This window comes from Amblyraja radiata, chromosome 2 (genome assembly GCF_010909765.2).
Source record: "Amblyraja radiata isolate CabotCenter1 chromosome 2, sAmbRad1.1.pri, whole genome shotgun sequence".
NCBI lineage: Eukaryota > Metazoa > Chordata > Chondrichthyes > Rajiformes > Rajidae > Amblyraja > Amblyraja radiata.
In genome coordinates, this window is record NC_045957.1 from 10,569,004 (window position 1) to 10,595,132 (window position 26,129).

At 44.2% G+C, this 26,129-nt stretch overlaps 1 protein-coding gene across 4 annotated transcripts in view; it reads right to left on the reverse strand.

The window, feature by feature from the left end:
• Positions 1-26,129, reverse strand: part of pard3 (par-3 family cell polarity regulator) — a 983,322-nt gene that overhangs the window by 138,945 nt on the left and 818,248 nt on the right. For all 4 annotated transcript variants that reach the window (XM_033042021.1, XM_033042037.1, XM_033042013.1 and 1 more), the window contains one exon: positions 24,479-24,604. In XM_033042021.1, coding sequence (XP_032897912.1) covers positions 24,479-24,604 — 126 coding nt within the window. The remainder of the gene's footprint in view (positions 1-24,478; positions 24,605-26,129) is intronic.

The following is a 26,129-nucleotide window of genomic DNA, read 5'->3' on the forward strand; positions in this document are numbered from 1 at the left end:
GGGGGGGGGGGGGGTAGTCAGTCTACCCCATGACGGAAGGGGGAGAAGTTGTACAGGTTGATAGCCACAGGGAAGAAGGATCTCCTGTGGCGTTCTGTTGCTGCATCTTGGTGGAACCAGTCTGTTGCTGAAGGTGCTCCTCAGGTTGACCAGTGTGTCATGGAGGGGGTGAGCTGTATTGTCCAGGATGCTCTGCAGTTTGAGGCGCATCCTCCCCTCCAAGACCACCACCCGTGAATCCAACTCTGCCCATTAATCTAAATATGTACTTCATAACATCAGAAAAATTGGTGCCCTGCAAATGATGGACGTGAATTGTGATTATCTAAGATTCAAACACTGACACCACACTGGCACCCTTTGTTTCTCCTCTTTCCTGTCCAGTAAGCAATACAGTCAACACATTGCCTCCAACTCTGTAGCCCCAGGCTTTTTTTAAGGCCTGACTGAATATCTTATTAAAAAAATCAATAGACTAATTATATCCCCATATCTGCTCTGCCAGCTACATTCTCAAAAAAAAAAATAGATACGTCAAGTAGCATTTAAGTCATAGAATCATAAGCATGGAAAACAGGCCCTTGAGCTCAATATGTCCATGCTGATCCATCTTTCCGAAACCAATTTTCCAAACACAGAGTCCATAACTTTCTATGCATTGGTGATTCGAGTGTTTTGACGAGATATATTTTAAATGTTGTGAGCACCTTAGGCAGTGCGCCCAGATTCCAACTGTAAGGTCGAAACAAAAATCTTCCTCTTATCGAGTCAAGTCAAGTTTATTGTCCTTGCTTGTAGATTCCGGTACAGTCCATCCAATAAATGGAGAGACCCTCAGGGTGTAAAGCAGGGTGGGGGCGAGTCGGGGTGAGCCATGTCTCAGTGAAACAAAGAACATCACAGTCCCTAGTGTCCCTGTGAGATAGCAGCCTTCAGGGCCTGTCCCACGAGCATGCGACTCCATGCGGCAAGCGCGACCTAACGTGGTCGCTTGAGCCGTACGGCCTCACGGGGCTGGTCCCACTTCGATCGCTGGAGCCGTATGGAGTTGTGCGGAGCTGGTCCCGACATGGTAAAATATATTCCATATACCATATAGTGAGACGGGCATAGGGGACCTGATGGCTAATTCCTGCTTCAATGTCTTATGTCGTTATAATCTTGTACTCAAAGTGAACATAAACACCATGTCCACGGATAGTGCCTGGTTTATTGGGTACTTTGAACCCAAACTGCACGAACAATGTTTTGTTGTTTGTCCACGGTTCAACATTTCATTCAGTAAATCGCTTCAATATAAATTGCAAGTTCCCTGAAACACAAGCGGCAAAAATCAGCCAACACAGAGCTTGTGACGCATGTTCTGAAAACGCCTTTCACAAACAAGGTGAGCTCTTCCAAATCTTTCTGAGTTTACAGATCATTGCTTCATAGAAACTGCTTTCTTTCGGCACGTTGGAATATGATGGCTATTGTTTGGACCAGTTTAATCACGACCTTTGTTTGTTCTGCAGTCAAATATAATCAATCAGCAGCTCTTCCATACTGCACTGTATGTGCCAATTACATCAAAACTTTTTTGGCCACAGTAGTCAGTGAATTACAAACTGAAATCAGGATGTCATTCGCTAAGGCCAGTGTTACTGCTTATCACTAACCCCCCTTAAGCTGAACACCTGTGTACACTGAACCCAGATAGTGGGACAGGCAGCACCTCCGGAGAGAAGGAATGGGTAACGTCTCGGCTTAAGACCCTTCTTCAGTTGTATAAAGAATGCTCAGTCGACCCGAAACCTCACCCATTCCTTCTCTCCAGAGATGCTGCCTGTCCCGCTGAGTTACTCCAGCATTTTGCTCCAGACAGTTCCTTCCCACATAAACTGAACCCACCAAGATGCAGCACAGAACACCACAGGAGATCCTTTTTCCCTGTGGCGACCAAACTGCCCAACTCCTCCCCCTTCTGTCGTGAGGTAGACTGACTCCCCTCTCCCACACCCACCCCAATCTTTGCACATGCCAAATCCTGCACTTTCCACTCATCACTTTAATTTCATGTTTCATGTATCTTGTTATGTTTTTATGACTGTTGGCAGAGCAGATTCCCTCCTGGGATAAATAAAGTCCTATCATATTGTGTCGTATATCGTTCACTCCTTTAAGTCAACTACAAAGTGAGCCTGCCTTCTCGGACAGTCTAGACTCAGTAAAGGTTAAAACATTTCCTCTACTTAACGATATCAAAGAACCAAATGGATTTGTAGTGATCACTTTTAAATGGAAAGTCTTTATTTTGTAATAAAGATCCAGTATTGTATCTGCTTCAATCACCAACCCAGGCAGCGAACCACACACCACACTGTGTTTAAGAGAACATGCCCCACGTCTCCTGTAAACTTTCCCTCTCTCACCTTAAAACTATACCCCACGAGTATTTGACATTTCCACCGTGACAAAAGGGTTCTGACTGCCTACCTTGTCTATGCCTCACACTGCTTTATAAATTTATATCAGGTCTTCACTCAGCCTCTGAAAACAAGGGTTATTGGTTTTGGCTTTGGACTATTATTGTTTGTTAGTATATTTTTTTACAAGGAAGTTGCTGGGTCTAGGGGGACTAAATTAATTTAATTTAAACACATATAATATATTATATATATATATATATATATACAGTATATATCTGTGTGTGCATGGGTGCGTGTGTGTGTGTGTGTGTGTGTGTGTGTGTGTGTGTATGTATATATATATATATATATATATATACTGTATATACACACACAAATATATATATACACACAAATATATATATATATACACATATATATATGTGTGTGTGCGTCCATGTGTGTGTGTGCATGTGTGTGTGTGAGTGCATGTGTGTGTGTTGTGTGCGTGTGTGTGTAAGTGCATGTGTGTATGTCTGTGTGTGTGTGTGCGCGCGCGCGTGTGTGCACGTGTGTGTGCATGTGTGTGTAAGTGCATGTGTATGTGTGTGTAAGTGCATGTGTATGTGTGTGTAAGTGCATGTGTGTGTGTGTAAGTGCATGTGTATGTGTGCATGTGTGTGCATGCATGTGTGTGTGTAAGTGCATGTGTATGTGTGCATGTGTGCGTGTGTGCGTGCATGTGTGTGGGTGTGTAAGTGCACGTGTATGTGTGCATGTGTGTGTGAGCGTGTAAGTGCATGTATGTGTAAGTGCATGTGTATATGTGAGTGTGTGTGTGTGTGTGTGTGTTTGTGCATGTATGTGTGTCTACATATCTGTTGTGCTGCTGCAATTTGGGACACATGAAAATAAAAGACTGAAGAAGGGTCTCGACCCGAAACGTCACTCATTCCTTCTCTCCAGTGATGCTGCCTGTCCTGCTGAATTACTCCAGATTTTTGTGTCCATCTTCGGTGTAAACCAGCAGCTGTGGTTCCTTCCTTCACATGTTCTGAATGGCGTCTGGCTTCTTGAGTATTGTTGAAGCTGCACTCATCCAGGCAAGGGGTGAGTATCCCATCACACTCCTTATTTGAACCTTGTAGATCCTGGACCGGTTTTGAAGTCAGACATTACGTTGCAATTGCTCAAGACATTGTTGAGGCCAAACAGAGTATTGTAATCGGTATCAGTCACCCAGCTATGGGAGCAATGCCATGAAGCTGGAGAGAGTGCAGAGAAGACCTACAAGGATGTTGCCGGGACTAGAGGGACGGAATTAAGTTAATTTAAACTCAATTAAAATTAATTACCAGTAAGTTAAAAGTTGGGCAGGTTGGGACTTTATTCCTCAGAAGGTAGGAGATTGAGGGGTGATTTTATAGTAGCGTAATGTCCTGAGAGGCAGAGATAGGGTGAATGTACACAGTCTTTTTCATAAGATGATAAGTTCTAGGAGCAGAATTAGGCCATTCGGCCCATCAAGTCCACTCCGCCATTCAATCATGACTGAGCTATCTTTCCCCTCTCAACCCCATTCTCCTGCCTTCTCCCCATAGTCCCTGACACCCAGGGTTATACCATGGTTGGGGACTGAAGAATATAGATATCTATATAGATTTATGATGGGTATAGATTTATGGTTAAAGAAGAAAGATTTAATGGGAACCGGAAGGGCAATTTTATCAGGCAGAGGCTGGGACATTTAATTAACGACTGTCACTCCATCCCCTGCACATAGCTGTTCAGTGTCAAATTGGTTAATTTACGGTACTCATAACTCTGATTGCTGCATCTACAGTCCAGAAACACAAGGTCAAACTCCAACATGGGCAGCTGAGCAATTCAAATTAAGTTAATTGAAAAAAATGACAAGCGTGAGTCGTTAGTAATGATGGTCACAAAATCTACTGGGTAGTTGTAAAAACCCATCTGGTTGACTAATGTCCTTCAGCCATCCTCACCCAGTCTGTTCCATCCGCCACCCACCCCATATGGTTGACCATTAAATGACCTCTGAGCTGGTCCAGCAGGTCATTCAGTTACAAATAGCTCGCTACCTCTTCCTCAAGGGAAATTAGGCATGGGTAATAAAAGCCTGCAACATCCATGTCCCGAAGATGTATTAAAAGCACAGATTACTTTATTGAAAAAGGTGATCAATGATTTCACAAATGTGTTTGTGTATAGTGGGCAGTTTGAGGAAATTAGCCACGTTTTCATCCCATGAATCAACTTGAAATTTTGAAAGAATGAATGAATACTTTATTGTCACATGTGACAAGTCAGAGTGAAATTCTCTTTGTTTGTTTTGCGTACCCAGGGTATGCAAAGAGTGGCCACATAAAGGACGCGGACAAAGTTACAAAGTATCCCCGCGGCAGGTCCGCCTTTGTTCTCCTGCCCTCCCTCGTCTTACTTGGAGGCCTTCCCTGAACGCTGGTCGCCGCGGGAGGTCGAGTGTTTAGTTGATAAAGTTGCTGTTATATTATGTTGATGATCGTTTGTTTGTAAATCTGTCAACATAGGCAGTCATTGATTGGGTTAATTTGTATGTTTAATTTTTATTTTTTGAATAAAAGTATTTGTATAATCATTTAAAAAAAATGTTTTTCTCTCCACCCTTCCCCCACAGCTGTTCCCAAATGCCGAGTCCTCCTTTGTTCTTTCCCGTCCCCCTCCCCATCTCCCCCCCCCTTCCTGCCCCCTCCCCTCACAGTGGTTCCTCCACGCCGGATGCTTTGTTTCCCCTGCCCCTCCTCCCCCTCTCCCCCCTCTCCCCTTCTCCCCCTCCCGCATCTCCTTTGTTCTCCCCCTCCACACCGTCCCCTCACAGTGATTCCTCCACGCCGGATGCTTTGTTCCCCCTCCCCCCTCCACAGACCCCTGCCCCTCCTCCCCCTCTCCCTTTCCCCCCATCTCCCCACGGCGGGTCTTCGTTTGTTCTCCCCCTCCACCCCCCTCATCCTCCCCCCCTCCCCCACAGTGGTTCCCCCACACAAGCTCCTCCTTCGTTCTACCCCACACTATCTCCCCTCCCCCTCCACCCCCCTCTCCCCTCCCAACGTATCCTCTGTACCCGGTACAGGGCGGGGAAGGGCGGGAGGGAGGGAGGGGGGGGAATCTCCCTCTCCATCTGCTCCTGGGCTGGGCCAAAATGGCCATTCGCGGGTCCAGGCAGTGGGTAGTTGGAGGCCGCACCAGAGTTGACTGCCTGCCCCATTTCTGGGCCTACATCCGCGCCCGCATGTCCCTGGAGAGGGAACACACACGCGGTGTCCACGGGGACTTTGCAGGCCTTCCGTGAACGCTGGTCGCCGCGGGAGGTCGAGTGTTTAGTTGATAAAGTTGCTGTTATATTATGTTGATGATCGTTTGTTTGTAAATCTGTCAACATAGGCAGTCATTGATTGGGTTAATTTGTATGTTTATTTTTTATTTTTTGAATAAAGGTTTTTGTATAATAATTTAAAAAAAAATGTTTTTCTCTCCATCCCACCCACTCTCTCTCCCCCTCTCACTCCCCACCTCCATCTCACCCCCTCCACCCCCCCCCCCCTCCCCCTCCCGTCATGGCGGCTTCCCCCACCATCACACGTCCACCTGAGAAAGAAGCAGAAGTAAGTGGGAAAGCCTTCCTGAGCCTTCGCACAATTCTGACGAGGAAGCAGAGATAGGTTTGGTGGGTGGCCCCAGATATGGGTGCATCAAACAATGATCGTGAAAGGCAAATATAAATAAGTTTGGATGTAACGAGTTTAGAATTCACCAACCTCTTCGTTAACTTGGTCAATTCTGTCAAGAGTGAGCTGGCACTAAGTGGAAATTCTACCCCAGCATTTTGATTTTCAAACAAAAAACATTCGTATGACCAGCATTTGTTTCCCACCCCTTTGGGTGTATTTCTGCCAGGGCAAGCTGAACCAAAGCAGATCTTTTATGACTATGTTTTCATCATTGATGTTATTCAAATGGATTTGTCCACCGTAAAGCATTTGTTTACTTTTTGCTGCTGAACATTCAATCTAAAATAGTAAGATTAAACGAGAACTTACCAGTTTGAAGTTTGATCTGTATTTTATGAGGAGTTACGATGAGGGATTACGTGAAGAACCCGCTCAGTGCGCAGGCGCGGCATACTTCCAAGCAGCGGTGTGGAATCACAGATAGACACAGTTATTTTGAAGTAAACATAGTAAAGATAAGGAGACATCAATTTATTAGTTTGATCCATATAATGAGGGTGGGAGCGGAGGGCACGTAATCCCTCATCGTAACTCCTCATAAAATACAGATCAAACTTCAAACTGGTAAGTTCTCGTTTAATCTTACTATTTTACTTCGGAGTCACGTGAGTGACTACGTGAAGATTTCAAAGCTCTGTGATTTCAAACCGTGTAACAGTTTCATTTCATTCACTGCCGAAGTTCTTGAGGGAGGAAGTGTTATCGTAATGAACCAATGAGTCTATTTGTAGAAAAACACAATGGTATTTTTTAAACAATAACAACAAAGAATTAAGTTGCTCCCCTGGGCTTAAATTAAATATTTGCAGTTCGTAAATCTTTACTGCAAATAAACCAGGTTTTGCCAACGGCTTATTATAAAATTCCTGAATGGTCTTTTCCCTTCCCACCATCCTGCTGTAGCCAGGATGTGGTCTATAGGCATGTCCATTCTTTAGCCGTCGACATGGATGCTGCCCTGGTGGAATAAAATTTGTACATGTTAGTGTTTATCCCAGCAGTTTCTAGCACCTGCTTGAGCCATCTCGCAATGGTTTGGCTCGTACCCCACCATAAGGTTTTTGTGACTGACCCACAAGGCTTTTCATCTCCCTCGAATATTCTGGTTGTGTCTATGTAGGATAGTAGGTGGGTCATGGCACATAACCGTGGTTCTGGTGGGTAAGCCACGACTGGATTAGGTGTTCCTGGTCTGCTCTGTTTGACCAGTCGCTGGATAACGACAGATCTGGTCTGGAGCTGTGATCATGTTGTCCAGTCGCAATAGGTGTAGTGACTGGACCCTCTGAGCGGATACAAGTGCCATCAACATGAACGTCTTTAGTGTAGCTTGCTCGAGGCCGGGGGATCTGGCTGGTGGCCATTCCCTGAGATATGTCAGGACCACACTGATATCCCAAATATGGGTATACCTGGGCTTAGGGCTTGATATTGTAAATGCCCTTCATCAGTTTTACCACCAGTGGATGGGATCCCATCGCCTGTTGTCCTGCAGCTGGTTTGAGATAAGCAGAAAGAGCACTCTGCGCTGTGTTGATGGCACTGTAGCTGATCCCTACATCGTGGTGTAGATGGCCAGGAACTCCAGTATGTTGGTGGCTGTAGCTGTTGCGTATGTTGTCCATGTTTCCTGGCAGTACTTCTCCCTTTTTTGATGCTGGTTAAGTACTGCCTCTTGGTGGATGTTCGAAGGGATGCCGACATGGTGGTGATGGTTTGTTTGGACAATCCCAGTTCCAGGTAAGGTCTGTTCAAACTTGCAACCCAGGCGTTTAATTTTCTCATGGCATGGGTGTTTAGCTTACCTGGTAGGTAAGTAGCTGATAGCCAAATATGTCTTTCGACATACCATTGCCAAATCATGTTGACCAATTTGTCGCATGATAATGATTTTATGCCACCCATATGGTTAATATAAGCCATCACCGTAGTATTTATCAATTTGTAACCGAACATGCAAGTGCTGCATATTAGATAAATATGCTTTTAAACCATAAAAGGCGCCCAACATCTCTAGATAGTTAATGCCCAGTGTAAGTAGTAATGATGACTCTAGTTTAGTCCATCTACCACTTGTGCTGGATATGGAGTTAGTCGCTCACCAGCCTTGAGCACTGGCATCTGTTTGAATAACTAAAGTAGGGTTAGTGATAAAGATAGGGCTGAAACTATGCCAAACGTTTTCTGCCCACCACTGTAGCTCTGATATTGCTTCAGTGGGTAAGTTCATGACACGATCATAGTGACCTGTATGTCGTTTTATTGCCCGTACCTTTGCTCTCTGTAAATTTTTTGATAGTGCAAAGGTCCGAATTGTGTAGCCGGAAATGCTGCTACCATTTCCCCAATTACTCTTGCTACTTGTCGAATAGTTGGTCGCTCGTTGACCATTAATTTGTTGCATGATTGTGCTAATTCAACCATTTTTGCCTTTGGCAAGGTAACAGTCATATGGACTGAGTTAATTGTGAAGCCCAGGTAGTCCATGATAGTGGATGGCTTCAACTTAGATTTATCTGGATGTAGGACGAACCCCAGAGTTTTGAGGAGCTGTTTTGTAGCTGATACTGCTGCCACAGCCAATTCCATCGTTTTCCCTACTATCAGAATATCCTCCAGATATGCCATGACAATATGTTTTTGTTTTCTTAGTATTGCCATGGCTGGGTTCAATATTTTGGTGAATAATCTTGGGCTGAAGTTCGCCCATAGGGCAATGCTTTGTACCATCCAGATAAATTTTAGGTATCTGCGATGATCCTTGTATATGGGTACTAGGTAGTAAGCATCTTTAAGATAAATGCTTGCCATGAAGTGTCCTTTGGAATTCAGTTGTTTGGCAGTAACATATGTCTCCATTTTGAAATGTATATACTTAACAAATTTGTTTAGTGATGTTAAGTCAATGATGATGCGACAGACACCATCTTTTTTGGTTTTAGTGAATATATTCGATACAAATTCCAAAGGTTCATGTTTGGTCTTTTCGATGACCCCCTTTGTGATAAGTTTCACCAGTTCAGCTTGTCCCTCACGTTTCTCTTTGACGGAGGGAGAAATACCCTTTGGGGCCATTGTTGAACTGGCGGCGTTTTTTCTGACATGAATTGTATTTTATATCCTGTAATGTTGTTGAGTATATACTTGTCACTCGTGACCATACCCCATGCTTCTTTAAACAAGTGTAATCTCCCCCCTGTTAATAAAGCACCCTTATTCTCTATATGCTGGTAGGGACCAGACCTACTTACCTCCATGGTTATTGGTGATTCTGTTTCTTCATTTTCCTGAAGATTTTGTTCTGACGTGCTGGCGATGTTGGGGGGAGGCGCATTTTCCAGAGGGTCCGCTGCGGGCCCTGATCTGAAAGATCTTTGGGGATAATGTGCGGACCCCAAGCGTTCACCAGTCCCATATTGCGGACGTCGACTGGTGGATGCCGTGGGGTGCTGCCGCTTGGGTATCGGAGGTCTTGGTTTGCTCGTCCCGGGGCCTGCCCTCATTAGGCCGAAGGTTTTTGATGCTTCCTGCATCTCCTTCAGTTTTTTATTGAAATCTTTCCCAAATAGCAGCGCGTCCGTCTCCGCAGCTGGGGCTTTACACAAGCCAGCAAATTTGGGATTGAGGGCAGGTCTTATGTTTCCCTCCGGAGATTGTTGATCTCAAATTGTGTGATACACATTAATGCCAGCACATCCTGCTGGCAGGTATCCATCTCCGTGGTCTCCACGGAATGAGCAAAGGCTGTGATGGCTGACGTCAGAAGCCTTAGGATCCGCTGTAGCTTGAGTTCTTGGGTCTGGATGTGTGACCCACATGCCCCCAGATTTGGCTGTTGACACTTTTTACTTTGAGGGCCTCACCGTTTTCTGGTGCTGTGTTGTTTCAGCACCTCAGCGAGCACCTTTTCCAGTAATGGTTGATGCTGGCCGCCATTCTTGGTTCCAGCGGTGCTCCAGCCCGTGGGGTTGCTACAAGCGGTCCATCACACCCAACAGCTCTTCATGTTCCTGCACCCCTGGCATACTCCCGAATTCGTCCGCCTGCCCCTGTTCCAGACCAGCCCAGCCCTGGTCACCAATGCTAGCCTCCAGTAATTAGGGAGCAGAAGGCAGTGCATGAAGCACTGTGGAGGGGGTGCCTGACCTCCCTCCGCGAGAGCGCTCTTTCTGCGCATCTCGCTGGAGCTGCTCCAATTGCTGTTGGATGCAGCTCAGGCGGCTGTCTCTCCTCCATTTAGGTGGAGACATGTCCCCGTCCGACGAATCGGACGCCACCGGCCGGATGCCTGTTTGGATGGCTAGACATCCAGCCCGCAGTTCAGGCACTAGCGGGACTGGGCTCGGCGCGGTGATGGGGATAGCGGAGCGACCGGTAATTGTTCCTACCACCTGTTGCTGCCCCCCCTGCAATGCAACGCTCCTCCGCTGGAGTCGAGCGGGGGACAGGTTCTTCTGGAGCTTTTGTGCCTTGTAGTAGCGAGAGCGCCCCTCAAGCAGCGCGTCTCGCAGGCACCTGCTCCGTGAGCCGCTCCAGCGGCTCAGGCGGCTCTCTCTCCCCCCGTGCGGGTGGAGAGACGTCCCGTCCGACATCGGGAACACCTGCCGGATGCCTCTCGAGTGGCTATGCGTCCAGCCCGCTGCTTCAGGTACTCGCGGGCTGGCCTCGGCACGGTGTCGGGGAATTACGGAACACCGGGTAACGCTCCTACCGCCTGTTGCTGTCCCCCTCCCCAACGGGAAAACGGGGGACAGTTTTGTTCCAGAGCCTTTTTCTCTGCCTGTAAAAAACACAAGCAGAAAAAGGCTCACCTGTAAAAGAAAACCCGACCTCAGGGTACTCACCTGACGGTCCGGTTCATCCTGTAACGGGAGTGCCTAACTCCCGTGGCAGCCGCTGTTGCACTGCTGGCGTAATGCCGCGCCTGCGCACTGAGTGGGTTCTTCACGTAGTCACTCACGTGACTCCGAAGTAAAATCAGTGGTTTCAGTGCAGAAAGTGTAATAAGATTCATGGAGTGATACAGTGTGGAAACAGGCCCATCAGACCAACTTGCCCGGACCGGCCAACATTTCCCAGCTACACTAGGCCCACCGGCCCATATCCCTCCAAACCTGTCCTATCCATGTACCTGTCTGTTTCTCAAACATTGGGATAGTCCCTGCCTCAACTACCTCTTCTGGCAGCTTGTTCCATACACCCATCAGCCTTTGTATGGAAAAGTTACCCATCAGATCTTTTCCCATAACTGAAGCTCTGATCTTGTTATCTTCCGGTTTGTGTGGTCATTCTATTTGTGCAAAAACGGTACGCGATAGTAGGTGTGTTGCAATACTTACCTTCACTGGCGCTGCAATTCTGCCACTGGCCGTGTGCGCAATTTTGGCGCCTTTGAGGGGGGGGGGGGGGGCGGGGTTAAAACGTTTTTTTCCTACCTTGTCCTGGAATATATTTGGTTGGAGTGCAAGCTTTTGCTGAAGAATCGTTCCGACGGGCGTTCTGTGTATTTTTTTTTTTAAATCGCCCGACAATTTCAGCGCTGGATTAATTTTAAAATCAGTTTCTAAAGCCGTCAACGTCGATAACGGGGACGGATTTCAGGTACGGGACAGGTAAAAGAAAGCCGTTTATTTTATGTATAAAAGTGGTCCTTAAGATGCCTTTAATTCACATTTTAAGTTGCGAAACGGTGATTTAGTCCCCATACGAACCAGCAGTATTTTTGCTGCCGATATGGTCTAAATTCACCGCAAACCGCAACGTCCTAAATGATCGCTTTCCCGAAAAACCCACTCGCAAGATGATTTAAATGGCCATTAATTTACAGGTATTAAACATTAAATTCCTTCCATTTGGTCTATAAATCCATGACAATGAGATTTAAAAATTATGTTATATTGTGAATTCTTGTGTGAATGTTATTTGGACACTTAGGCTATTTAAAAATGTTAATCTATTCTTAAGAAATTGACAGATGTTTAGATCTAATAATTGAATTTTGTAATTAGCTGCAATTAGGTAACTAACTAATTATATGCTTTAATTTCAAGTCATCTAAGTAAGATTGTTTCATATTTGTTTCAGAATGCTTTAATCTATAATAACTGAAAATTTATTTCAGTTCTCTTAATTTTTAAGAAAGTTATGGGCTATTGACAGTCCTCGATCACAGCTTTTGTGTTAAGTCAATGGAAAAGCAATAGGGAACAAGATGTTAATTTCCGAGTATGAAAATGGCCATAACTTTTTTAATACTGAAGATATGAAAGTGAATTAGGTGTCAAATTAAACTTATTTTTATGCTTTATCTGATGGGATAAATTACAGACTAGATTTTTAAAATCTCAAAATGTTGTAACATTGCTAGCGATAGCGCTAGGATTTTTCGCCAGCTTACTCACTGTTCTCCTGAGTTGCGATTGCACCAAGTTTAGTTCCGATCGGTGGTCTAATGTAAAGCTTAGCGAGATTTGAAAATCCCGTGCTCAGATCGATCTCCTCTCGTGCTGTTCAGCGCCATGTTTATTGCTCTTTTCTCCTGTCACTCCGCGGGATGGTCCACCCATTCCTGCGCCATTGCGCATTTACTGGAGCTGAGGGAGGCCCTGGATGGCCGGCAGACGTCTCCAACCGGACACCAATTTCAGAGGGAGATTGGGTCGGAGACCTGACCCGAAGCAGCCCAGCGTCGGAGACCCAGCCCAGCCCGGAGTCAGAGATGTCGCCAAACGGGAAGCGGAGACTCTGATCCCGGCAGAGGAGAACGACCAGCGCCCGCTGAAAGTCCACATCGCAACGTCAGCTCCAGCCCCTTCCCCTCTGGTCCCCCTCGCTGGTTCCTGCCCCCTCCCCATGATACCACCCTCTCCCCCTCAACCCCCGTCTTTTCTCTGAGCTCTCTCCCTCCCCCCACAACCCCCCACTAACACCCCCCTCCCACACACACAAGCCCCCTCCCCCTACACCTCCCCCCTCCCCCACACCTCCCCATCCCCCACACTCCCCTCCCACCCCACACCCCCCTCCCCCACTTCCCCAACACCACTCCCCTCTCCCACACCACCCCCTCCCCCACACACCCCCTCCCCCACACACGCCCACTCCCCCACATCCCCCCTTCCCAACACCAACCCCCCCCCCTCCCCCATACTCTTGGGGAACAGGTGAGTGGTGTAATATTGCGTGGGGGGATGTGTTGCGTTGGGGGACCAGGCCTCCCGTGTGACTGGGACCCAACGGGGCAAGACACTGTGCATCTGCCCGATCTATTCCTCTCATGATTTTAAACATTTCTACAAGATCATTTACATTGCATAACTTTTATTCATTGTTCTTTAACTCTCTACATCATCGTCTATATCTCTTGTTTCCCTTGCCCCTAACCAGTCTGAAGAAGGGTCTTGACCCACAACGTTACCCATTCCTTCGCTCCAGAGACGCTGCCTGTCCCGCTGAGTTACTCCAGCTTTTTGTGTCTACCTTTACTTTCATAGTTATCTTGACCACTATGTATTTCCAACAGTGTAATTTAAGATCTGTTTGGTTGCCTTTAGTACACCAAAGTACAGGTTGTCTTGCTGGGTGCTGGTGTCTAAACATCCTCAGATTTTCATAAATAATTCAAAGGGCCATTATTCATCCACTTCTTCCTGAAACTTGGAACAATGCACAAACCGTTCTTCGAGGAACAGCAATTATGTGTGGTGATTGGGGCAAATCTTCAACTTGGAAATGGTACTGAGAAAAACTCAATAACCAAATTAAAAATGATGAAAAAATACATTAAATGCATGCAACATTTAGAGGGATATTGGTTATTGTAAAAATGAAGTTTGCTAATTTCATCGGAACATCAGCAGTACAAAGTGGTCTCTCCACTGCAATTAAAATAGTGTCCAAGCTCCTTAAAAATGAGTCCTTTGTTATTGTTACGTCTGCTTCCACTTATGCAGCTGAAATTTCTCTATTGAAATTCTAAATTGTACATCCTGCGATTGAAGTGTAAATTTAATCCATGGAGCAACTTCCAAAAAGCTAGAATGACACAATATCCTCTATGGTATTCATTGCATTTATTTATTTGACAGCAGGTATTGAGGGGGGTGGTTCTGGGATGCCAAAACTAATTGTTGAGCCTTCCCAATGTGTCGTGGGCTTAACTCAACGAAACAACAGTGAAGGGAGGTGCCCACTTGATAACCCCAATGATATACTGTATTTGCATCTGCACGATCAGTAGTTTATAATGAGCTTGTTAACATGCAGGTAGCTCTTTACTGCATATGGAGTTAGTTATTGTCCTTGGCATAAGTTGGTATATTCAGTTAGATACTACTTTGGCTTTGGGTTTGTTTTTCTTGGTTGAGCATAGAGGTGAGATTGACCGATTGACCAAATGGTGCCAGCACAACAACCTGGCTCTCAACATCAGTAAAACCATGGAACTGATTGTGGACTTTGGAAGGGGAAGGATGAGGACCCACAATCCTGTTTACATCAATGGGATGATGGTGGAGAGGGTCAAAAACTTCAAATTCCTGGGCGTGCATATTTCCAAAGATCTTTCCTGGACCCAGCACACTAATGCAATTATAAAGAAGCGACTCTACTTCCTGAGAAGTTTACAGAGATTCGGCATGTCAAAGAGGGTTCCCCCTGAACTTCTACAGGTGCACAGTAGAGAACATACTGAGTGGCTGCATCGTGGCTTGGTTCGGCAACTTGGAACGTCCAGGAGTGGAAAAGACTGCAAAAAGTTGTGACCTCTGCCCAGTCCATCACCGGCTCTGACCTCCCCACCATCGAAGAAATCTATCGAAGTCGCCACCTCAAAAATGCACCCAAAATCATCAAAGACCCACACCATCCTGGCCACAAACTCATTTCACCATTGCCATCGGGAAGAAGGTACAGGAGCCTGAAAACTGTAACATCCAGGTTCAGGAACAGCAACTTCCCCACTGCCATCAGGCTATTAAACATGACAACAAATAAGCTCTGATCTGCAACAGGCTATTATTATTATTGCACCATATTTGTTATTTATTGAGTATGTGTACATGTGTATATAGACACACTGAACTTTTTTTCTTCTCCTGTTATGTACTATGTTTACATATTCTGTTGTGCTGCAGCAAGTAAGAATTTCATTGTCCGATCTGGGACACATAACAATAAAACATCTCTTGACTCTTCACTATTATCCTGGTGTCATAGCACAAGTATTTGGTGTTTTAATTGTAATTTCAAAGAATACTTCCTTCCAGTGAGGGGTCGATTCCCAATTTATGGATGCTCGGAGTTGGGGCAGAAACTTTGGAGAATTGTAGAGATGGGCAGCAGGAATTAATACAAATGGAAAAAAGAGTTGAGGGTGAATTAGGTAACGGCACATATTAACGAACATAAATATCAATTGATCATATATCCTGGCAAACTTCACAGGTAAGGCAGAGCCATAGAATCAGAGGTGATTAGTATAAACTGATTGAAAACTGATTTCAAAAGGCCACTTTCTTCAAAAGGGTGGGAAGTAGCTGGAAAAATGTAGTTAGTTGGGTTAGCTGGGGTATCTTTAGATCATGTGATAGGAGCAGAATTAGGCCATTGGGTCCATCAAGTCTACTCTGCCATTCAATCATGGCTGATCTATCTCACCCTCCAAACCCCATTCTCCTGCCTTCTCCCCATAACCCCAGACACCCGTACTAATCAAGAATCGATCTATCTCTGCCTTAAATATCCACACATGGAACCTGAGCCGGAGAGTAAGAATAAGACGTGTGAATTAATGCATTTTTTTTTTTAATGGTGGAAATTTACAAATCTTCACATTATTTGAAAATCCTGATGAAGCTGATTGGTATTAGAGGTGAGTAATTTATGGAACATTGAATTGTGCTGCGCACAAAATACAAAATAACATTGCTGGGTCAGTTAACATAAGGCCTGGATAGAGAGGATGTTTCCACTGGTGGGAGCGTTCAGGGCTAGAGGTCACAGCCTCAGAATTAAAGGATGTTACTATAGAAAGAATATAAGGATTCATTTCTTTAGCCAGAGGGTGGTGAATCTGAAGAATTCATTGCCAAAGTAGGCTGTGGAGGCCAAAATATTGAGTATTTTTAAAGCATAAATTGATAGGTTCTTGATTAGTACAGTTGTCAGGGGTTATGGGGAGAAGGCATGAGAATGGGGTTGAGAGGGAAAAATAGATCAGCCATGATTGAATGGTGGTGTAGGCTCGATTGGCCAAATGGCCTAATTTTGCTCCTATGACTTATGGCCTATATACTTTTCACAATCCTTCAACATAGTGTTCTCTTGATTTGCCTGATTTGAACAAAATTCTTCTCAGGTGATAGAATATAAACACCATACTTATTATTTTTGATGATTTCAGACAGATGTTGCTGGACGTGACACAACTACACACAAAGACAGCAAAGAAATTGAAACACGCTAAAAAGTGATCAAGCATTTTCAACCATTTCTGCTGTGGGTGGTATAGGAGCAATTGAAACTATTCAAGGCATTAGACGATGAGAATGAAACTAGAAAAATGAACTGAGTCAAACAACCTCTTTCCTCAATCTTGAGATACAGGCCCTTCAGCCCATCTAGTCCGCGCCGACCAGCAATCCCAGCACATTAGCACTATCCCACACACACTAGGGGCAATTTTTTAAAATATTTATACCAAGCTAACTAACCTACAAGCCTATATGTTTTTGAAGTGTGGGAGGAAACCGAAAACCTCAGAGAAAACGCACGCGGTCACGGGGAGAACATAAAAACGTTGTACAGACGGCATCCGTAGTCAGGATCGAACATGGGTATCTGGCGCTGTAAGGTAGCAACTCTACTGCTGTGCCACCGTGCTTGAAGAAATACTCTTATAGCTTGACAGTTAAAGCCACAGTCGGAATTAAACCCCTCTACTTAAAGATAGCGGCGTCAGGGGATATGGGGAGAAGGCAGGAACGGGGTACTGATTGGGGATGATCAGCCGTGATCACATTGAATGGCGGTGCTGGCTCGAAGGGCCAAATGGCCTACTCCTATACCTATTGTCTATTGTCTACTCAACAGAACCCCTCCACTCAAAAGACCCCCAGTTTAGTTTATTTCTGTTTAGTGTAGTTAAGTTTAGTTTAATAGGATTAAACATTTCTCCCTCAGTTTTTCTGCATTACTATTCTTTTCTCGCGAATAATCTACAGCTGCCAGACTATGGATCCATTGGAAAGAGCAGTTGGGCCCAATGTGTTTAAGTTAGCCATTTATCTTCCTACATATGGCCCCCTAGAAAGAATTAACCATCTTACTCTGAAGAAGGGTTATTGACCCAAAACGTCACCCATTCCTTCTCTCCAGAGATGCTGCCTGTCCCGCTGAGTTACTCCAGCATTTTGTATCTACCTTCAGTTTAAACCAGGATCTGTAGTTCCTCCCTGCACAACCATCTAGGATTGTGTTTTCCTTCCCCTTTCCGACAGAGACTTGTTTAAAACCTTCATATTTTTAACATGTCTGTCTCTATAGATAATGAATATGTCAGAGTTCTGAAAGCAATTCTGATCTGAATACCAAGCATAAAGAGGACAACAATTCCACGTAACTCTGGGCTGCCCTGAATTATGTATCTTCTAGTGGGGGGGGGGGGGGTTCTCTGACAGAGCAGATGTGGCATCCCAAATTATTACAGCTAACTTCATTAGAGTGAATTTCACAACTTCTTGTGCAGATCATGTTACTTTCTAGTTGTGAAGATACAAATTTCAATTGAGTGTTTATCAGCATTTGATTTTACAATTGCACAGATACTAATAGCAATGTAGAGTATCAACACATCAATAAAATTACGTATTAGCTTTGCAATCTCTCAACTACATCGCCTACATTATACATCAGCTGTGGATGGGAAGTTACTGGGCAACGACAGCTTCTCGCAGTCTAAATTGTCACGCAGTTCGGGATTCCTGTTACCAGTGCACGAATCCCAAACTATTGGTCATTCTTTGCCAGCATCTCCCCATCTGTGTTCCACCGTTGCATGACTCAAAGGATCTGGCAGCCGAGTGTGAATGAACTTGTTGTAATTCTGCGACAGTTACGTGTAGGAAGGAACTGCAGGTGCTGGTGTACACCGAAGGTAGACGCAAAAAGCTGGAGTAACTCAGCGGGTCAGGCAGCATCTCTGGAAAGAAGGAATAGGTGACATTTCAGGTCGAGACCCTTCTTCAGATTGAGACTCAAGGGAAACTGATTGACTCAGAAGAAGGGTCTCGACCCAAAACGTCACATTCCTTTTCTACAGAGATGATGCCTGACCCGCTAAGTTGCTCCTACTTTTTGTGTCTATCTTCAGCAGTTATGTTTGGAGATCCAACTGTTGACTCTGCAGCTTATTAAGACAGGGGAAAACTGAAGTCATTTAGATGTTAGAATAACTAGATTTTAGAATAACTGCTTATCTTAAAGTAATTTTAAATATAAGTTCATTTTTTGTTGTTAATTTCCATGTGTGGCTGAGTGTCAAGGGCTTTTTAGAGACTTTTAGGTCCTTAACATGTTTGACAGTAGGCTAAGCTGTGTCAATGGCTTTGTGGCTGTCAAAGCTTTTTCAGCTGTGTCATAGGTGGTATCAATTACTGTCCATGTGATGATCAGTCCAGTTTAGTTTATTGTTACTTGTACCAAGGCACAATGAAGATTTTGTGCACAGTTCCCTGAAAGTGGAATCTCATGTAGATAGGGTGGTAAAGAAAGCTTTTGGTGTGCTGGCCTTTATAAATCAGAGCATTGAGTATAGAAGTTGGGATGTAATGTTAAAATTGTACAAGGCATTGGTGAGGCCAATTCTGGAGTATGGTGTACAATTTTGGTCGCCTAATTATAGGAAGGATGTCAACAAAATAGAGAGAGTACAGAGGAGATTTACAAGAATGTTGCCTGGGTTTCAGCAACTAAGTTACAGAGAAAGGTTGAACAAGTTAGGGCTTTATTCTTTGGAGCGCAGAAGGTTAAGGGGGGACTTGATAGAGGTTTTTAAAATGATGAGAGGGATAGACAGAGTTGACGTGGAAAAGCTTTTCCCACTGAGAGTAGGGAAGATTCAAACAAGGGGACATGACTTGCGAATTAAGGGACTGAAGTTTAGGGGTAACATGAGGGGGAACTTCTTTACTCAGAGAGTGGTAGCTGTGTGGAATGAGCTTCCAGTGAAGGTGGTGGAGGCAGGTTCGTTTTTATTATTTAAAAAAATAAATTGGATAGTTATATGGATGGGAAAGGAATGTAGGGTTATGGTCTGAGCGCAGGTATATGGGACTAGGGGAGATTATGTGTTCGGCACGGACTAGAGGGGTCGAGATGGCCTGTTTCCGTGCTGTAATTGTTATATGGTTATATGGTTATATTATATGGTTATTTTGTTGTGTGCTAACCAGTCAGCGGTAAGACTATACATGATAACCATCAAGCCATTTACAATGTATAAATACATGCAATGCCCTGTCGCACTTTTAGATCAGCACATATTTTGACAGTTATGGGCAAATCCAGGTAGTTTGGATTTTCCACATACAGTGCCCTCCATAATGTTTGGGACAAAGACCCATTATTTATTTATTTGCCTCTGTACTTGAGATTTGTAATAGAAAAAATCACATGTGGTTAAAGTACACATTGTCAGATTTTATTAAAGGGTATATTTATACATTTTGGTTTCACCATGTAGAAATTACAGCTGTGTTTATTCCTAGTCACCCCATTTCAGGGCACCATAATGTTTGGGACACATGGCTTCACAGGTGTTTATAATTGCTCAGGTGTGTTTAAATGCCTCCTTAATGCAGGTATAAGAGAGCTCTCAGCACCGAGTCTTTCCTCCAGTCTTTCCATCGCCTTTGGAAACTTTTATTGCTGTTTATCAACATGAGGACTAAAGTTGTGCCAATTAAAGTCAAGCCATTATGAGACTGAGAAACAAGAATAAAACTGTTAGAGACATCAGCCAAACCTTAGGCTTACCAAAATCAACTGTTTGGAACATCATTAAGAAGAAAGAGAGCACTGGTGAGCTTACTAATCACAAAGGGACTGGCAGGCCAAGGAAGACCTCCACAGCTGATGACAGAAGAATCCTCTCTATAATAAAGAAAAATCCCCAAACATCTGTCCGAGAGATCAGACCACTGTCCGCAGAAGACTTAATGAGAAAAAATACAGAGGCAACATTGCAAGATGCACACCGCTGGTTAGCCGCAAAAATAGGATGGCCAGGTTACAGTTTGCCGAGAAGTACTAACAAAAGCAACCACAGTTCTGGAAAAAGGTCTTGTAGACAGATGAGACGAAGATTAACTTATATCAGAGTGATGGCAAGAGCAAAGTATGGAGGAGAGAAGAAACTGCCCAAGATCCAAAGCATACCACCTCATCTGTGAGACACAGTAGTTGGGTGTTATGGCCTGGGCATGTATGGCTGCTGAAGGTACTGGCTCACTTATCTTAAATGATGATTCAACTGCTGATGATAGTAACATAATGAATTCTGAAGTGTATAGACACATCCTATCTGCTCAAGTTCAAACAAATGCCTAAAAACTCATTGGCCAGTGGTTCATTCTACAGCAAGTCAATGATCCCAAACATACTGCTAAAGCAACAAAGGAATTTTTCGAAGCTAAAAAAATGGTCAATTCTTGAGAGGCCAAGTCAATCACCTGATCTGAACCCAATTGAGCATGCCTTTTATATACTGAAGAGAAAACTGTAGGGGACTAGCCCCCAAAACAAGCATAAGATAAAGATGGCTGCAATACAGGCCTGGCAGAGCATCACCAGAGAAGACACCCAGCAACTGGTGATGTCCATGAATCGCAGACTTCAAGCAGTCATTGCATGCAAAGGATAGGCAACAAAATACTAAACATGACTATTTACATTTAAATGACATTGCTGTGTCCCAAACAGTATGGTGCCCTGAAATGAGGGGACTATGTATAAACACTGCTGTAATTTCTACATGGTGAAACCAAAATGTATAAAAATGGCCTTTATTAAAATCTGACAATGTGTACTTTAACCACATGTGATTTTTTTTCTATTACAAATCTCAAATTATGGAGTGCAAAGGCAAATAAATAAATGCTGGGTCTTTGTCCCAGACATTACAGATGGCACTGTAGGTCAATGGCCCTGTACCTGAGGTGCAGTGACACTAATGAACTAAACAGTGTAGGTGGTTGATTCATTGATGGTGGTAATTTAGAGTCATAGAGTGATACAGTGCGGAAACACGCACATCGGCCCAACTGGCCCACACCAGCCAACATATCCCACCTACACTAGTCCTACCTGCTCACGTTTAGTCCATATCCCTCCAAACCTGTCCTATCCATGTACCTGTCTAACTGTTTCTTAAACGTTGGAATAGTCCCAGCCTCCTGGGATTCCTCCACTGGCAGCTTGTTCCATGCACTCACCACCCTTTGTGTGAAAAAGAAACCCCTCAGATTCCTATTAAATCTTTTCCCCTTCACTTTAAAGCTACATCTTCTGGTCCTCAATTGACCTACTCTGGGCAAGAGAAATTTGTTAGGAATTATTCATTTGTTACATTATTTTCTAAGACTTCTGAGTCTACGTGTCTTCTGCTTCTTAAATAGATTGTTCCTGGCCAAAGCGAGTGGATTATATTGTTGTAAACGTGCCAGTAGGAAAACAAGTCAAGTGGTTGAGGGAATGGTCAGCTTGTGATCACTCAAGTTGTTTAGACTCAAAAGCCCAAGAAACAACTGTCTGATGTAGATAGCGATGTTTGTTTTGGAAAAAACTCAAGTGCCTTGAAAGAATGCCTCACCCACACAAGAAGCTGACCATTAATCAACTGCATTCCATTATAGATACAATAGCACGCTGTTCCAACAACATTGTGTTCATTGTTAAAGGTTACCAGAAAAAACCCCACAGATGATATATATCATAAAACAATCACAGTGTCAGAAATCCACAACAAATCTTACATCTAACCCACACTTTGAACAAAGTTAACTCCAGCCATAGATATTCCCCAAGGTCAGATGACCAACCACACAGGTTAAGGGCCTGTCCCACTTTCACGACCTAATTCACGACCTTTTTTACTCGTGGACATTTTTCATCAGGCTAGAAAAACGCCCCGACCTACTTGATGCCACGAGTACCTACGACTAGCATCGCGACCTACCTACAACCTCCTACGGCCTCGTGACGACCATGCTGCGAGTATGAGTCAAGGGCAAACTCGGCAGAGGTCGTGAATTAGGTTGTGAAAGTGGGACGGGCCCTTAACAAAAGAAGGATCTCAACCAGAAACGTCACCTAGTCCTTTTCTCCGGAGGTGCTGTCTGTCCCGCTGAATTACTCCAGCTTTTTGTGTCTATCTTCGGTTTAAACCAGCATCTGCAGTTCCATCCTACATGTTACATGACCTTTTGTGACCGACAAAAAAAAGCCCTGTATCTTGCCACAACCATTGAGTCCACTAATTTGATTGGAATAGACAATCGGTGTAGGAGTAGGCCGTTCGGCCCTTCGAGCCAGCACCGCCATTCAATATGATCATGGCTGATCATCTAAAATCAGTACCCCGTTCCTGCTTTCTCCCCATATCCCTTGATTCCATTAGCCCTAAGAGCTAAATCTAACTCTCTCTTGAAAACATCCAGTGAATTGGCCTCCACAGATTCACAACTCTCTGGGTGAAAAAGCTTCTGGACTCCCCCAACATCGGGAACATTTTTCCTGTCCAATCCCTTAAATATTTTATATGTTTCTATAAGATCTATAAGATAGGTTACAGCACATTAAGGAGAGATTCAAAAAAAACTCTTAATACACATTGCTGCTCCATGGGTAAGATTATCCGTGATCAGGACGAGTGATAGTTAAAGTTCCATTATCATAAATCTGACAAGCCTGGCTTTGATCAAACTAAAACACTTAAGATTCAATATTGTAAGAAGATTAAAGTGATTTTTATTATCAATGCTGCCCAGCTTCCCAAAAGAGGAAAGTGTTTCAATCTATCTCACACCATCTCCTTTGTAGACACAAAGTGCTGGAGTAACTCAGCAGGCCAGGCAGCATCTCTGGAGAGATGGAATGGGTGACGTTTCGGGTCGAGACTTCCTCTCTCTGACATTCTTTCCTCCTTTGATGGTTTGCGTATATTCAACACTTCTTCATTCTCTCATGAGATGCAGGCTTTGTTGATAAGATCAGCAGTAAATGGACATTGCGGTCATTTGAGAAGCATGAGCTGGTGGGCCAAATCGTTTGCTTTCAGAAACTTTCAGAAAATTATCCACGGCCATTTCAGAAGCAGTGGAGAATTGATTACAAAACACAGATTCATTCCCCCCGCTCCCCCCCCCCCCCCTCTGAAACTGTTTGGAAGTTTAATGCCAACTAGTATTCCTAAATCTAAAATCCCGTCCGAGTACCTGCATACTTGTTGGTCGCCATTAGCAATTATAAATTAACTAACATCCATTTGGAACATGCAAGTTCAGAGAATTCAGAATTCAGAGATGATTTAAAAAAAAATTAAATTGTTGAATCCAGAAATTTCAAAAGATATGACAGCCACCATAACCAAAATGAAGAAGCATTTTAAAATTGTGCCAATGCTTCTTACTCTCCATTTAAGTTTTTTTCCCTCCCAACAAATTCTTGTGAGCAAAATGTACAATTGCCATGAAACATCAATGGTTACGATTCAAACGACTTTCTTTGTGGAGACTGCAGATGTTGGAAGCACGAGCAAAAAACAAACAAACTGCGGGAGGAACTCAAAAGCTCCAGCCTCTGCCGGAGGTCAGGTAGCATCTATGGAGGGATACGGACAGATAACCTTTTGGGTTGGGACACTTATTCAAGGGTTTCTGCGTGCCTGGGGAATTAGAACAGTGAGAAAATCTCACCACTTGCAACATTGCCAGTTGATTTCCTCTGCAGATGCTGCCTGACTGCTGAGTTACTCCAGAAATTTGTGGGACAGTACAACACAGGAATGAGCCCTGTACCAATGATCATACACATGACAATAAAGTATCATTGCATTGGATCATTGAACAATTCTGCATTTTACTCAAGATTTCAGCATCTACTGATCGTTGTGTCACCCCCATCTTGTGGTATTGTCTTTGAGTTCCTCCATTTTTCACCAGCTGTCAAATTCTGCATTTTTTAATGGATGTTTTTGCCGGAAGCATTAAAACCAAAAGATTCTCACCACAAAGTATAGTGCCTTACCTCTCTTGTTCCTGCATCATACGTATTCGCTCATCTTCAGATGACTGAGTTTCCTCGACTTTGCCCTTGTTTGACCCTTTACGGTCAAGCTTTCCAACTTTTTCCTCTTTCCGGTTTTTCCCAAATCTGTAGGATACAATATCACAATCACAATCACAATAATACTTTATTAGCCAAGTATGTTCTGCAATATACGAGGAATTTCATTTGCCAAGTCAGTCAAAAAAATAAAAAGCAACGGAACACACAAAACACATTTTAACATAAACATCCACCACAGTGACTCTTCCACATTCCTCTCTGCGAAGGAAGGCAAAAAAAAAGTTCAAATCTATTCCCTTAGGGAATTATTGCATGTTAGAAATCACCTACAGCGCGGAAACAGGACCTTCGGCACACCGAGTCCACACCGACCAGCAATCCCCACATATTAACACTATCCTATACACACCATCCTACGAACAATAAAATTGTACACTTATACTGAACCAATTAACCTACAAACTTGTACGTCTTTGGAGTGCAGGAGGTAACCAAAGATTTCGGGGGAAAACCCACGCAGGTCAAGGGGAGAACGTACAAACTCCGTACAGACAGCACACGTAGTCGGGATCGAACCCGAGTCTCTGGTGCTGCAAGCACTGTAAGGCAGCAACTCTACCACTGCACCACCTTGCCGCCTATTTATACACTATATACTTATGGGCCTGACCCACTTAGGCGATGGTTTGGGCGACTACAGGCGACTGCCACAAAATGTTCAACATGTTGAAAGTTTTTCGGCGACAGTGGCGACAATTTTTGCTGTTGCAGGTTGTCGGAGGTTGACGTAGGTGTTGTCGTAGGTGATGCCGTAGGTTGTCTCCAAGTGTTGTAGGTGAGTTCCATTAAAATTATTCCCTGGCAGTCGCCTAAAGAGTCACCTATGTGGGACAGGCCCATTAGAAAAAGTGGTGGACACTGCTCGGTCCATCACGGACAACGGCCACCTCACGGTCGAAGGGGCCAATGGAATGGTTATTTTATGCATTTGGTTTATTCAATGAATCTATTACATCCTGGCAAATAGTCATGTCCCTCAACCTACACCACTGAGAAGCAAATTATCTGATCGTTACCCTGTTGCGACTTGAAGGAGTTTGCTGTGTGCAAATCGCCTGATGCGCTTCCAAAATTACAACTGTGTCTGTACTTAAAAAAAACAACTGTAATATTCTGTGACATGCAGGGCCAACTCCTACCAAGGGCAGCACGGGTGCTCTCTGTGTGGAGTTTGTACGTTCTCCCCGTGACCGTGTGGGATTTCTCTGAGATCTTCGGTTTCCTCCCACACTCCAAGTACGTACAGGTTTGTTGGTTAATTGGTTTGGTATAAGTGTAAATTGTCCCTGGTGTGTGTTGCGTAGTGTTGATGTGCGGGGATCGATGGTCGTTGTGGACTTGGAGAGCCGAGGGGCATGTTTCCGCGCTGTATCTCTAAACTAAACTACCAGACAATGAGTGCTGCCAAGTTCTGAAAAATGCATTTCATTATGACAATAGGCAGGATTGCATGAATGGGTCTCTGAGAAAAAATGCCTGTCATGGTCCCTTCACCCCTACTGTGGCTCCCATGTTAGTTCAACTCTTCAAATATTGCAAAAGGCACTGT